Consider the following 15,184-nt stretch of genomic DNA (forward strand, 5'->3'; position numbering starts at 1 on the left):
ATGAAAATAAGATATGAACCAAGAGAGAGCAGAGTCAGTTATGCGGCAGTCTTTTAATCTTGAAATGAGGAGAGAATGGTCGATAGTGTCGAAGGCAGCAGAGAGGTCTAGAGAGATTAGAATAACAGATTTTTGGTGTTCATGGTAATATTGAATGGTTGAAGTGAGACCTAGTAAGGATAGTTCAGTAGAATGTGAAGAACGAAAACCTGTTTGACATGGATGTAGTGCGTGAGTTTTTTCAAGAAATTCGGTTAATTGTGAGTGGATAATTTTTTCGGTAATTTTGGAGAGTAAAGGAAGATTTGCAATGGGACGGTAGTTTTTGGGGAGAGAGGGATCTAGGTTATATTGTTTGAGTTTAGGGAATACAAGTGATGTTTTCCAAGTGGTGGGTACTAAGCTTTCTGAAATTGATTTGGAAATCATTGCCCAGATAAAAGGGCCGAAGAATGAATAGAATTTTTTGAGTAAGAATGGGGGAATGTTCTCTAGGAGGTTATTAGGAGAATTTAGAGATTGTAGTACGAGAAAAAGTTGTGCTAGAGAAGGCATTTTAAAGGTGGTACAAGAACTAAAAGACAGTTGAGTTGGTATATTGGGGATTAGAGTGGAAGGGGCGGGTATGGACGGTCCAAGAAGGGATCTGATGTCTTTAATTTTTGTTTCAAAAAACAAGGATAGTTCAACTGCGGAGGGTGAAGTTAAACTATGAGAATTTTGTTTTTTCTTGGAATATTTAGAAAGTGAGTGAGCGATAGTGAACATAGTAGAGGAATTTCGAGTAGTGGAGATAAGTTTCGAATAATATTCTTTTTTTGTCAGTTGAATAGTTGTTTTGTAATGGATAGCTTTTTCTTTGAATAGAACAAGGTGGGTGTTAAGGCGTGTTTTACGCCATTTATTTTCAGATGAACGAAGTTGTCGGCGGAGAAGAACTAGTTTGTCATTGTACCATGGTTGTTGTTTCTTTGAGGATTGGATAGAGGTAGGTTTTTTTATTTTTTGTTCTGATTCGGGTGACAGAGAATCTAGTAATGATTTAGTGGATGTTTCCCATAAAGAAGCTTGTTCGTTTATAGAGAGAGAAGAAAAGTCATCCAGATTTAAAGAAAAGGAGGTCTGGATTCCTGAAAGAGTTATGTTATCAAGATTGCGAAAGGTCTGGGAGTTTTTTGGTTGTTTTGTGTGATCAGTGTGTGCTTGAGTGTCAAGTTGCCAGGTTATGAGAGTGTGGTCTGACCAGGGAATAGGATGGTATTGGAGATATCATGACTCCTGATTTCCAGCAACTGTTTATGCTACATAAGGTGGATTCCTTGGTGGCACAGGTGACAAAAGTGTACTTCGTTTCCCAGTGAAAGTAGTTTGGTCTTGAAGGATGCTCAGGACCACAGACTGGATCTGATTCTCAAAAGGCAATCTGAGGCCTTGGCTTTGGGTCTTGGCAATGGTAGTGGCTTCCTTCATGGTACATTCCTGTCATAAAATGCTACGCCAGGCTCTGGCTTTGGAGGTGAGCATCTACCCCAGACAGTTCTGTCGGGGATGGATTATGTTGTAGACGCAATGTATGATGTGTTTAAAATCATGAGTAAAGTGTCTGCTTATTCTTATTTCCAGCTGCAGGATGGTTTAGAGCAGACAATGGGCGGGAGATTCAGCTTCTGAAGCCATGTTGAGCAAGCCGCCCTTTAAAGGACAGATGCTTTTTGGCAAAGGGCTAGACTTTATGACCAGTGTAATGGATAGGTGTCTTAAGTCTCTCCTGGATAGCAAGCCACATACAGCTTGTGGATCAAGTTATGACTCCTTTCGAGGCTACAGGCGGCCTCAGCAGTCTGTGTCAAACTTCTTTCACTGAGATAATTTCAAGGGACTAGGTAGAGATTTGGTGCCTCTGGTTGAAACTCCACATCAGGTGCTCATTTGGCATCCAATTCCAAGAAGTCCCAATAATGCCAAATTCCTCTCCACTCTTTCCTGGATAGGTGGGAGACTTGTGGAGAATTGTGAGGCCTGGGAACGGATTTGCACACACCAGTGGGTGTTGGACATCATTCGAGAGGGGTATAAGCTTGAATCTTTTCAGCCACCTTGAGATTTTTTTCATAGATTCCTTGATGGAGAGGCCAGAGAAAGCAGCCAGGGTATGATCAACAATTCAACTGCTGCTGCAGTTCTGGACAGTGGAAGAAGTTCTGGAGGCTGAATTGGGTTCAACAGATATTCTATATACTTCATCGTGCTTAAGAAAGATTTGGATGACTGGAGACGAATTCTGGATCTCAAGTCAGTCAGTGCAGCCTTAAAAGTGCCCACGTTCCATATGGAGACAGTGAGATTAGTTATTGCCTCAGTTGCTCCAGGGGAAATATCTAGCCTCTCTGGATCTGACAGAAGCTTACTTGCATATTCCCATTTTTCCGGCTCACAGAAGGTTTCTCAGATTCTATGTACAGGATAAACATTTTCAGTTTGTTTATTTATTTTTAAAATTTATACAGGTTTACAAAAAAACATATACTTCATAAATTATATTTATTTGTTAAACCTGTTTTAACTATATCCCTTTTGTATTTTCCCTCAATGTTTCTTCTTTACTTTAAAATTGTATTTCATCCCTCCTTTCCCTTTGTTTAACAATGTTTAAGTTTAAAGTATTTTAGCCATTATTTAAATTGTATGTATTGTAATGTATTGCATTGTTATTGTTTTTCGTTTTTACATTGTAAATTTTAAATGTAAATCGCTTAGAATATCCGATTAAGCGATTTATCAAGTCCCATAATAAACTTGAAAACTTGAATATAGTATAAGACAGTACGTAAAAACATAGCACATTAACTGCTCCTACGTATCCTTCCCAATCTACTGACCATACCAGTTCTCAGTGCTCCCATTTGGACTTGCAACAGCACCATGCGCATTTACCAAAGTAATGGTAGAGCAGCAGTACATTTGCGTAGAGCCGGGTTTCAGGTTCATCCATACCTGGATGACTGGCTCATCAGGGCTGCATCCTAGGCAGAGTGCCACAGGGCAGTGATGCAAGTAATCTTCCTCTTGCAGGAACTGGGCTGGATCAATTTCTGAAAGTCATATGAATCCCTCACAATCCCTGGAGTACTTGGGGATTGTATTCAACACAGCAGAGGGCCATGTCTTTCTTCCATAGGCTTGCAAACAAAAACTGAGGCTGTAGATTTGAGAGATTCTAGCAATGCCAACCCCAATAGCATAACATTATCTACAGTTATTGGGATCTATGGTGGCGACAATAGAGGTGGTACCATGAGCAAAAGCTCATCTCCAACCTCTCCAGAATACACTGTTGTCCCGTTGGTCACCACAGATGTAGTCTCTTCAGATACCTTTGGAGTGATCTGTGGAAGTCCGTCAAAGTTTGCGATGGTGGCTAAGGCCAGAGACACTGTCCAAGGGACTGCCTCTTTGCATAGTGATGTGGGTGATCCTGACCACAGATGCCAGTCTTTATGGCTGGGGAGGTCATTGCGATAGTCATCAGCCTAAGGTCACTGGGAGCCTTTACAGAGAACATGGTCTATCAATAGATTGGAGCTGAGAGCCATTCAAATGACATTAACGGGCCTTCCAAGAAACCCTGGAAAGGAAAGTGGTCAGATTCTTATTGGACAATGCCATAGCAGTGGCTTATTTCAACAGACAAGGAGGCACTAAAAGTGCACCTTTAAAACTGGAGACCCAACTTATTTTGCTTCATGTAATGGGAGTGAACAATGTTCAAGCTGACTTTCTCAGTTGTCAGACACTGGACAATACTTCAGTTGAAGGTGTGAGTGGGGAAACACCAGTGTGGATACTCTAGTACAACCTTGGTTTATCAGGGATCTCTTGTATGTGTTCCCACCTTGACCAATGATATCTGAAAAATAACAATGCATCAAGGACTGGTGATCCTCATAGCTCCAGATTGGCTGCATCACCCATGGTATATGGATCTAGTTCAGTTGCAAAGAGATCAGACTCTGAGACTTCCTCTCCATGTGACGCTGCTCATACAGGGACCAATCACCTTAAAGAATCCAGAATGCTTTGAGCTTATAGCATGACTCTTGAGCATGCAGCCCTACTACAAAAAGGATACTCTGAGGTGGTCATAGCTGCACTCATTTGCTCCTAGAAACCATCAACAGTAGCAGCTTAGATGAACGCCTGGAAATCATTTCAATTTTGATGTTTGGAGCAACAGTTAAAGCTGGTTAGGGCTCTGATTTCCACAATACTATCTTTCCTTCAAGAAGGCCTAGAAAAGAGCCTCGCAGTCAGTTCCTTAAAGGTTCAGATGGCCAGCCTTGCCTATTTTTTAGCTCATTTGGAGAGAGGTTCACTGGCCTCTCACCCTGTCATTTCCAGGTTTTTGAAGGGAGTAGTGCAGTTGCGTCTGCCAGTGCATTCATCTTATCCTTCTTGGAATCTTATGGAATCGTCATGAAAATCTTCTCGATAAATTCAAGACCAAACTAAAAACATTTCTTTTTCAAGATGCATATCATCATCTTCCCCTAAACCAGTAAAATCATCTCAACCACTTTTATGAAGCGATCCTATCCCTGATGTTATATCCTCCCCCATCTTCCCTTCTTTTAACGTTCATTTTGATAATGTATTTATTGACCTTTCCATCACCTTAATACCCTCAAATTCATGTAAGTCCTTGTCTATTGTCTTTTAATGTTCACTCCTCCCCAGACCCCATTTACCTTCCTCCATTCAAAGGCACTCAGCGCAAGAAGATGTTTGACAACCTACTAGCGATGCAAGCAGCGAAACTTGACCACACCATCTCCAACTTGCTATTAACAACGAGTGACTTCAAATCATTTCGAAAAGAAATTAAAACCCTGTTATTCAAAAAATTTATCCAGATGTCTTAACTCTACCCCCTGTTCTCCTCCTTCCTTACAAATTCCCCCTCAAAGTCTCCCCCTCTCCGTAATTCTTTCTCCTCAAAGTCTCAACCATGTAAACAGCTCCCCAAACTGTAAATTTCCTGGAACTGTCCAGTCATCTTTTTGTAATCCAAAACCCTAAATTGTAATTTTCCTGGAAATGTCCAGCTAGTTTCTTTTATAATCCGCCCAGAACTGCAAGTTCTGGGCGGAATAGAAGTCATTAATGTAATGTAATGTAATGTAATATTTACAATTATTATTTTACTTTTTATCTTTTTTTTAGCATTGTAAACCGGCCAGGTACATGTTGATGGTCGGTATATTAAACACAATAAAACTTGAAACTTGAAACCTCATGTTGAGGGCCCCGAGTAAAGCCCTGTACGAGCCTTTGCAGAAGGCTACGTTGACAGACCTCCCGGTAAATACAGCCTTTCTAGTAGCTATCATTTCAGCTAGAAGAGTTTCTAAGCTCTAGGCCCTGTCATGCAGAGAACCATTCCTCACAATTATGGAGGCTTCAGTGTGTCTTCATACCGTTCTCTCTTTTCTGCCAAAGTTGGTGTCAGCGTTCTATGTGAATCGGAAAGTCTGACTGCAAGCATTCCAGTCCATAGGCATGAAGAAGAAGGACAAAATACTAACACGGCTAGATGTCAGAAGTGTTCTCCTTTGTTACCTATAGTAACATACATAGTAACATAGTAGATGACGGTAGATAAGGACCCGAATGGTCCATCCAGTCTGCCCAACCTGATTCAATTTAAATGTAAAAATTTTTTTTTTCTTCTTAGCTATTTCTGGCCAAGAATCCAAAGCTCTACCCAGTACTATGCTTGGGTTCCAACTGCCGAAATCTCCGTTAAAACCTACTCCAGCCCATCTACACCCTCCCAGCCATTGAAGCCCTCTCCAGCCCATCCTCCTCCAAATGGCCATATACAGACACAGACCATGCAAGTCTGCCCTGTACTGGCCTTAGTTCAATATTTAATATTATTTTCTGTTTCTAGATACTCTGTGTTCATCCCACGCTTCTTTGAACTCAGTCACCATTTTCCTCTCCACCATCTCTCTTGGGAGCGCATTCCAGGCATCCACCACCCTCTCCGTAAAGTAGAATTTCCTAACATTGCTCTTGAATCTGCCACCCCTCAACCTCAAATTATGTCCTCTGGTTTTACCATTTTCCTTTCTCTGGAAAAGATTTTGTTCTACGTTAATACCCTTCAAGTATTTGAACATCTGAATCATATCTCCCCTGTCCCTCCTTTCCTCTAGGGTGTACATATTCAGGGCTTCCAGTCTCTCCTCATACGTCTTCTGGCGTAAGGCTCCTATCATTTTTGTCGCCCTCCTTTGGACCGTTTCAAGTCTTCTTACGTCCTTTGCCAGATAGGGTCTCCAAAACTGAACACAATACTCCCAAGTGGGGCCTTACCAATGATCTGTACAGGGGCATCAACACCTTCTTCCTTCTACTGGATACACCTCTCTTTATATAGCCCAGCATCCTTCTGGCAGCAGCCACTGCCTTGTCACACTGTTTTTTCGCCTTTAGATCTTCAGACACCTGGAGGTGACCAATGATTTCTGGTTGTTAGATCATCTTTTTGTCCCAAGGGGCTTTGTATGCAGAGGAAGGCCGGTCTCAAATGCCTTGATTGCCAGATGGAGTCGGCAGCTATTTCCTCTGCTTACATAGGATGTGGTGAAAGTACATTCCACCAGGGGTGGAGTTTCTTAGGTAGAGTCCAGGACATTTTTGCCGAAGGAGATTTGTAGGGCAGCTATGGTCCACACTACACAAATTTAATAAGCTTTACAGTTTTACAGAGTGGATGTAGCAACACAAAAGGACTTCGCTTTTGGGTTTGCGGTGCTAGCAGCAGGCTTTTCTATCCCACACTAGGCTCAAGGAACTGCTTTGATATGCCTCACAGGTTTAGAATTCATGTGCTTTTTGCACTGGAACAGAAGACTAGATTCTTACCTCAATGATCTTCTTTTCTAGTAGAAAAGCACATGAGTCTTGAAGCCCCGCCCTATCAGTTTTCAATGTAGGCTGCTTTTAGCCTTAGACAGGTATGTTTATTCAGAGGCTTGTCTAATGACACTCGAGCAAGATGAAGCAATATGAAGCTACAGCTTCAGAAAGACAGGTGTGTCTATATAGGTTTGCTCTTGACAAAGTCAGAGCCAAATAAGTGTTAGTGCTGGCTGCACTCAGGTATGTGGTTGTTTTCATTCCGCCTTGTTGACACTATGTTGCAGAGCAGATCAAAAGTATACAATCGAGAGTTCCTCATGCCCCTCTTTGTTTTCTCCTCTTTCAGGGGTTGTCTCTGTTTTGGTACAAACTGAGGAGAGAGGGCATTGCCCGGTGATGCAGGGAGATAGAGTTGAAAATGTAAGATGATACCTTCTGCATTTTTCACAGGAGGTTTTTTACAGGACCAATGATTGAAATCTGGAACTCAGATTTCATCTGGAATCTGGAATCTCAGACTTAAATCTTTTCAGTTTCTGAGCAGGTTTCTGAGTTCCTTTTTCCTCTCATATAAAACCAAACACCTTTTATTTGTTACTAGAAGCCATAATTTCACTTTAGAAGATGCACTATCAACAGGTTCAGGACTCATGTGCTTTTCTGTTGGAAAGAAGATTATCGAGGTTAAGATCTAATCTTTGATCCAAAGCATCAGTGAACAAGGGAATTACTGGGCAGTGTAGGAGCAAAAAAGGGAATGGTATGATTGACAGTTGGGAAGGAGAAAAAAATACAAATCCCAGTATATTGGTGAGGAAGTCTTACTGAAATAATGTTTTAATATTTTTGAAAAGGAAAATTTGGTATATATCTAGACTGGAAGTGAATTTCCAAGGTGTGATCCTAGATATGCAAATTCAAAGTCTCTGGTATTAAGATGCATGTGTGCAGGTGAAGAGAGGGGAATAGACTCACTTAAAAGGTTTTGGGGGGGAAGCCACTTTACCCATATACAAATGAAGAAAGGATCAGGTGGCAATAAGAAGTGCAAGACTCATAACTAGTTCTAGAAATGACAATTGAATTGAAATGACAGACAAACCCTGTTGATTGTTGTTGGTCTAGAGATGGAGACTGCAAGCAAGACCTATTGCACTAATTTGAAGACGGGATGGGGAACATAACTAAAAAATAAATAAATAATTAGCGGCAGTGTGAACTCGGTGAAAACAAGTAGCAACAACTTGTTTGCTGATCTTAGCTTTCTCCATAAGATATTTTTGAAGAAACAATCTCCTCTGAAAGGCATATTCTAATTTTATCTTAATACCATATGCTCAGAGTGACACAAGGTGGGCAAGCTTATTTATTAGTATTTGATATACCACTTAATCTGATGTACAGACAAAATGGTGTAGAATCAAGAATTAAACTAGGGAGAACGGAACATCAGACAAATGATAGGACAGGATTTCCACACTCAAAAAAAAAATATTCAAGAGAGCATCTCTCTAATGCATCTTTCTCTGATATGTCTAGCTTCGTCTTTGTTTCTATGTGTTCCTAAAAACTGAAAAAAGTCTTCCTTTTCTGATATTAGTTTTCAGAAAATGATTACTGATCAAGAGAAAGAAGAAGGTCTCTCCTCCAAGTGCTGCAAAAAAACGATCATCCGATTAGTTCACAAACTTTCTCAGGAAGGACTTATCCGCCTTTACCGTACCACTGTTATCCAAGATGGCATCAGCAAAAAGGTAAATTCACCCTTCATGCCACAGATTTAATATAATTACCAGTCTGAATGTTGCACTCCCTTAATATGGCTAAAAAGAGACACCAACTTTCACAATGCATGTGCTTTTTGCCACATTGAGAGCAGGAAACACTCCTGGAGTCATGTTTAGGTTTGGGGAGGAAAATGTGCTTGTATAATGTTTTTCTCCTTTACAGGGAGAGTTTTTCAAGCAAAAATATACCTGCAGACAAAGCAGATGCAAATGATTATTTTTGCTTTGAAAATTGTTTTAAAGCTTGCAGATAAAACTATCTGCACACAGTATTTGTCCCACTGCAGACAGTTTAACATTTTTTTCCTATTTTCCTTGGATTTCCCCAAGCCATCTCAATAATGGCCTATGGACTTCTCTTTTAGGAAATTATCCAAACCTTTTTTAAACCCCGCTAAGCTAACTGAGTTTACTAGATTCTCCGGTAACAAATTCCAGAGTTTAATTACAAATTGTGTGAAGAAATATTTTCTCTGGTTTGTTTTAAATCTACTACTTAGTAGCTTCATTGCATGTCCCATAGTCCTAGTATTTATAGAAGTATTCCTAGTAAGCATAGAAACCCAACCAGGTCGTGAATATGCAAGACCGGAGGGTTAGGACTTCGATGGGAAGATAGGACTTCAATGGGAAACCAAGGTGGCAAGGGGGCCCCTTCTGGTGATTCAGACAGATCGTGACCTGTTTGGGCCGCCGCGAGAGCTGACTTCTGGGCAGGATGGACCTATGGTCTGACCCGGCGGAGGCACTGCTTATGTTCTTATGTTCTTATATTTTTGGAAAGAGTGAACAAGTGATTCACATCTACCCTTTCCACTCCACTCATTATTTTATAGATCTCTATCATATAACCCCTGAGCCATCTCTTTTCCAAGCTGAAGAGCCCTAGCTGCTTTAGCCTTTTCTCATAGGGAAGTCTTCCCATCCCTTTTATCATTTTTGTTGCTCTTCTCTGTACCTTTTCTAATTCCACTATATCTTTTTTGGGATATGACGACCAGAACTGCACATAGTATTCAAGGTGCGGCCATACTATAGAGCGATACAAGGGCTTTATAAAAGTCTCATCTTTGTTTTCCATTCCTTTCCTTATAATTCCTAACATTCTATTCTTTAGCATCCCTCCAGACTAGCACAGAAATGGATGGTTTGTGCTCCTCTTCCAGCAGGTGGAGCCTGAGACATTAACTTTTGGCTATAGTACAATTGGACTGTGCAGTCCCTATTACAATCAGTCTTTTCTCAGTCTCCAGCAGATGGAGTGGTAAGCTTGGCAGTCTGTGTTGAGGTTTGTTTGGGCCTGTTGGATCTGATTTAGTGAATCTTTCTTGTCCCTTTTGCTGTCCAGACAGAGCTTGAGGGACCCTCTCAGGGGTCCTACCAACCTTGGGGATGCCACACTCGGAAGGGTTAAGTCCCTCCCCACATTTCCCCTATCACCCCAGGTTTTCTGACTTTAGAGGAGCCTCAACTGTACACCTGGCCATCTGTTATGCACAGACTACAGTTTAGAGTGCCTAATGTGGTCTGCTTTCTTGATACAGCTGGTAAGCTGTGAGAAGTTAAAAAAAAAAAAAAAAAAGAAGAAGATACAAGAAATAAAAGGATCATACAATAGTCCTAAAGTGCCATTTTTGTACGATGTTGTGCATGGGTTTTTGGCGCATTTATTATGAACTCTTCATTAAAGAAGCACAAGTGCATGTTCTGTGGGTGCCGAGCAGTAGATGCAACTGGCGGGTGCACAAAATGTTCAGGCTGCCTCGAGGGGGAACTGGCTTCAGGTGTCGGCATTCTGGGCGCCCCTTTATGAGCACACTGCTTGTCAGCAGGAGGCGGTGGTGAAGCTTGGGCATCATCTGTTGCCTACACCGGGGTTTCCTCAGCTGCTGGCTGTCTGGCAGATTCGGTGTTGCGGACCACCTGGGAGGCTGGGGATTTCCTTACCATTGCAGCTGGGATGGCTGGCAGTTTTTCTGCAGCAGCGGGGTCGAGTTTGGCTTCAGTGCTGTGTATTATTTTAGGTGACAGTTTGTCAACGGTCCTTCCCTCGGCTTTGGCGATAAGTGTGTCCATTTTGCCCACAGCTTCAGGCGACTTCCCTCCTGTCTTGGAACAACAGGAACAAGTCTTAAATGTGTCTTCTGCTCCTGCTATGATTTCTGGATTGCTGCTGAGGATTTTTTTGTCCTGAGTTTATGTTAGCGGCTGGGATCCAGCTTCGGTACCAGGGGTCTCGGGGTCATCTGGGGGGTTTCTCCCTTCCATATTCGCCCCCATTCAGTCTCCTGCTATGGCTGCCTCTGTCCAGCCCCCTCAGCCTATACATCAGGATATTAGGGATGTAGTGCACGCTCAGTGGAAAGTTCTGGACGCTCCTTTTCGCTTGGTGTGGTCCATGGCCAGACTCTATCCCATTCCTGATGGGGATAGAGATACCTTTAAGTCTCCTGTGGTGGGATGCGGTGGTCTCGACTATTATATACAGACATACTGTGCCGGTGGAAGGCGGCTCGGCCCTGAGAAACCCTCAGGACTGTAAAATGGAGGCTCTACTTAAACAAAGTTTTGATCTGGCTGTCCAGGCAGCGATTTGTGGCGGTCTGGTAGCCTGGGCTTGTTTCTGGTGGTCTGAGAGAATTCTTGACCCCGAGATGGCTGGCTGGTCCTTAGTGGATCAGGAAGTTGCTAAGATTGAGCTGGGACCTTATCTCTTTGATGACATGTATGATCTGCTGTGTGCCTTGGTCAAGTCTATAGTTCTTGGGGTATGCTCTGGTCCAGGCTTGACTAACGTCCGGCCTGCTGTATGTCTTTCCCCTGCTTCTGGCTGGCTGAGTTCTTCTTTGGATTGCCTGGCATGCAGGTTGCGTGATTCAGACTGACCCAGGCACCCGTTGTACGCAGATCTGGTTCGTCTGCTCATGGCAGATCCTCTCCCACTGCTCCTCTCGCCCGACCTTCTGAGTCGGAGTCCCATTCAAATGTTCGATCCAAGTCCCTTTTGTCTAACGTCTTGGCTCTTAAAAGGACTCGCCTATGGAAGAAGGGATATTCAGATTAGGTGATCTCCATCCTCTTAGGTTCTCGGAGACTTTCCACCTCTTGGACTTGTGTGCGTTTGCCATCTTTTTTGAAGAGTGGTGTTCCGCTTGTGGTGTGGTTCCTCTTCACGCTGCTTTGTCTCACATCCTGGAGTTTCTGCAGGATGGCCTAGAGCAGGGGTGCTCAAAAGTAGATCGCAAAAGCAATGCGAGTCGATCACGGAGCCCATTCCGGGCACTGCAATAGACTCGTGTTGCCTTTGCGTTCTGTTCTCCTTGCTTCTCCTATGTCAGGCCAGCGCTTACAAGTTCCAGGAAGTTCCAGCCAATCAGTGGTCCTCCCAGTCTTGGGTAATCAGGAGGGCTCATTGGAGCTAAGACAGTTGTGCAAATTGGACGTCCTTAGGGTCCTTCGTGCTTATGTTCAGTGGACCCAGGAGTTCCGTAAGTCAGATCATCTTTTTGTTCTCTTAGTGGGCCCTTATAAGGGGATGGTGCTTCCAAGGCCACCATGTGCTTGTGGCAGCCCTTCGGAGGTCCCACCCATGATGGGTACTGCTTTTGTAAGTCCCATCCATTTCTGTGCCAGTCTAGAGGGACGCTAAAAAAGGAGAAATGAAGTCCTTACCTGCTAATTTTCTTTCTTAGTCCCTCCAGACCAGCACATACCCCGCCCTGTCGTTTTTATTCAGTGTTTTTTTCACAAAGAGTACTTTTTTTTCTGCGGGAATTGGTTGTGTTGGTTGTTAAGGGAGTTTAAAAGAGCAGCGGCATATGGTTCGGCTGGTTTAGCTGGCGAGCTGTGGAGCGGTTCTGAAAGGTTCTTATTCTAATTAGTATCCAACGGTGTTTTTCCTTTGTCTTCTCCATGTAAGTGTGGAGTTGGAATGTTATTGTTTTCAGCCTAGTTGTTTTCTGCTTGGCTGTTCGTTAAGCCTGCTTGTAATAGGGACTGCACAGCCATTTGTACTGTAGCCAAAAGTTAGTGTCTCAGTTTCCACCTGCTGACAGAGGAATGTAAGCCATCTGTTTCTGTGTCGGACTGGAGGAACTAAAAGAAAGAAAATTAGCAAGTAAGGACCTAATTTTTCCTTTGCTTTCTTAGCAGCTGCAGCACATTGAGCTGAGGGTTTCAGTGTATCCTCAAGAATGACACCTAGATCCTTTTCTTATGTGTTGAAATTTTCATTGATAAGACATTTGTCTAATTTATTCTAGGGAACACATTTTTGGTGAAGTATTTGATGAACATTTCTACTTACATTGCATACTGTCCACAGATATCTCCAAAGCTAATACAGTATCTGGGTTCTTTTGTATGCATGCTATAGCTTCATACCACTAATAGAACCTCGGATATTAACTCTGGGGATGTTTTACACCAGGGGTCTCAAAATCCCTCCTTGAGGGCCGCAATCCAGTCGGGTTTTCAGGATTTCCCCAATAAATATGCATGAGATCTATGTGCATGCACTGCTTTCAATGCATAGTCATTGGGGAAATCCTGAAAACCCGACTGGATTGTGGCCCTCAAGGAAAGATTTTGAGATCCCTGTTTTACACTGTGAGGAGTGTACACAGTGTTAACTAGAGCAGCCATGGAGATAGAAGACTATTTTCTTATGCCTGAGAGGAGGATGAGGAGCGAGAACGAGTGACTGTTGAGGGATGGTAGAGCAAGAGACTGCAAGGACCATAGGGCAGGGCTGCCCAAGACCAGTCCTCAAGATCTGCTGGCAGGCCAGGTTTTCAGGATATCTACAATGAATATGCATGAGAGAGATTTGTCTGCACTGCCTTCTTGGTATGCAAATCTCTCTCATGCATGTTCATTGTGGATATCCTGAAAACCTGGCCTGCCAGTAGATCTCGAGGACCGGACTTGGGCAGCCCCACCATAGGGGCTCAAAATAAGAATGAGAGGCTTCTTGGGTGAATTTCACTGCGCGTCTGCTAGTCTATTTTCTTTTTTTTTTTAGAATCTCTTTATTAAATTTTTTCAAAAAAAACACAATACAAAGTAAGCAAAGAAAAAAAACAAACCCCTAGACAAATATGAAAAGCAAGTATAGAATTTCCAAACACACCCTTACCCCCCCCCTAAATTTGTCTATTTTCATTACTGTTTTAGATCTGAATGCTGATAACTACTGGGTTAGAATTTTTAAAAGGGACTCATTTGAGTAAATAGATAACTGCCCTGAATTATTGCTCTGGCTGTAAATTGTCCCCTTCAAAACAGTTAAAACTACTTACGGTTTTCTAGGCATGTATACCGGTACTTTTAGCCGGATTAAAAAAGCAGTCCGACATGTTGGGGTTATGCAGTTCAGAAAGCATTTAAAGACAGTTCTTTTTGATCACAGCTAATTGTGAATTGCATTATTGTATTGTTTCCTCTTTTTTTAGTATGTGATGGTTTTATTATATAGGTTTTAGTGTATACAACACAGAATTATTGGATGCACTGGGTTATAAATTTTTAAAATAAACAAAGTTTGTATTATAAGCCACTTAAAAGCTAAGAACATCCAAGAGTATCTGAAATACAAAATTAATAGTTGCATTTTAAAATGTAATTTTTGTGAAATATCTTCTTTTTAGGTACAGTTTATTGCTCATCCATCCATAAATCCAAGTGATCCTCTAGTAAAAAGTGCTATCGAACAGGTCCGATTCCGCATCTCGAACTCTAGTATAGCACACAGGTATGTTGAGAGGAAAAAAGTCTCCAGCCACTATGGGAGTTCTCTTAGGATCTTTGGTAAGAGTGCATTCAGGAGCAGGTGTAAATGTTTGCACGCATTTTATAAACAAATGTGCATAAATTGCAACTCTTCCCTTGCTCACCTCCATGCCTCAAAAATAAAATATCTGCTCCCTGACATACCTGAGATGCATAATGACATGTATATGTTGTTGTTATGCATACTTTTTCTTGGGATGGGGGAGATATTTTATAACAGGCATTTTATGCATGTGTATTGACACATGCATAAAAGTTTCTCCCCGCCTGAGTGCAATTTATAAATACTTGAGCTAGTGGGGATTCCCAAGCCCTGCCAACTGAAGACATCTTCTTCCAGTCTGGCAGCCCCAAATCTCCAAGTTTTGCAGCCAATGGCAATATCCTCAAGCTGCCACTGCTTTCACACATGCATGAAAGCCAAAAGGGCGGCAGGGAGGAGGGAAGGCAGCAGCTCTGCAATATTGCTGCCAGCTGCAGAACTTGAGAAGTTGGAGGGGGAGGAGGTAGCCATCAGTTGGTGAGGCTTGGGGATCCCTACTAGCTACAGCAGGGGAGATGTTCATTTTGAGTGAGCCTAAGCTCAAAGTGGGAGGCCCAAAAAAGCAGTAATATTTACCCTGACTGAACGATCCTCCGTGTGCGCCGCTGACAGCTGATTCAGCATCCCCGCTCTGAAG

At 42.4% G+C, this 15,184-nt stretch overlaps 1 protein-coding gene across 3 annotated transcripts in view; it reads left to right on the forward strand.

Moving 5' to 3' along the window:
* GTF3C1 (general transcription factor IIIC subunit 1) overlaps positions 1–15,184 on the forward strand; it is a 150,014-nt gene that overhangs the window by 55,158 nt on the left and 79,672 nt on the right. For all 3 annotated transcript variants that reach the window (XM_033963012.1, XM_033963013.1, XM_033963014.1), the window contains 2 exons: positions 8,528–8,681; positions 14,363–14,466. In XM_033963012.1, the coding sequence (XP_033818903.1) occupies positions 8,528–8,681; positions 14,363–14,466 (258 nt within the window). The remainder of the gene's footprint in view (positions 1–8,527; positions 8,682–14,362; positions 14,467–15,184) is intronic.

The sequence above is a fragment of the Geotrypetes seraphini genome, chromosome 11 (assembly GCF_902459505.1).
Source record: "Geotrypetes seraphini chromosome 11, aGeoSer1.1, whole genome shotgun sequence".
NCBI classification, from domain to species: domain Eukaryota; kingdom Metazoa; phylum Chordata; class Amphibia; order Gymnophiona; family Dermophiidae; genus Geotrypetes; species Geotrypetes seraphini.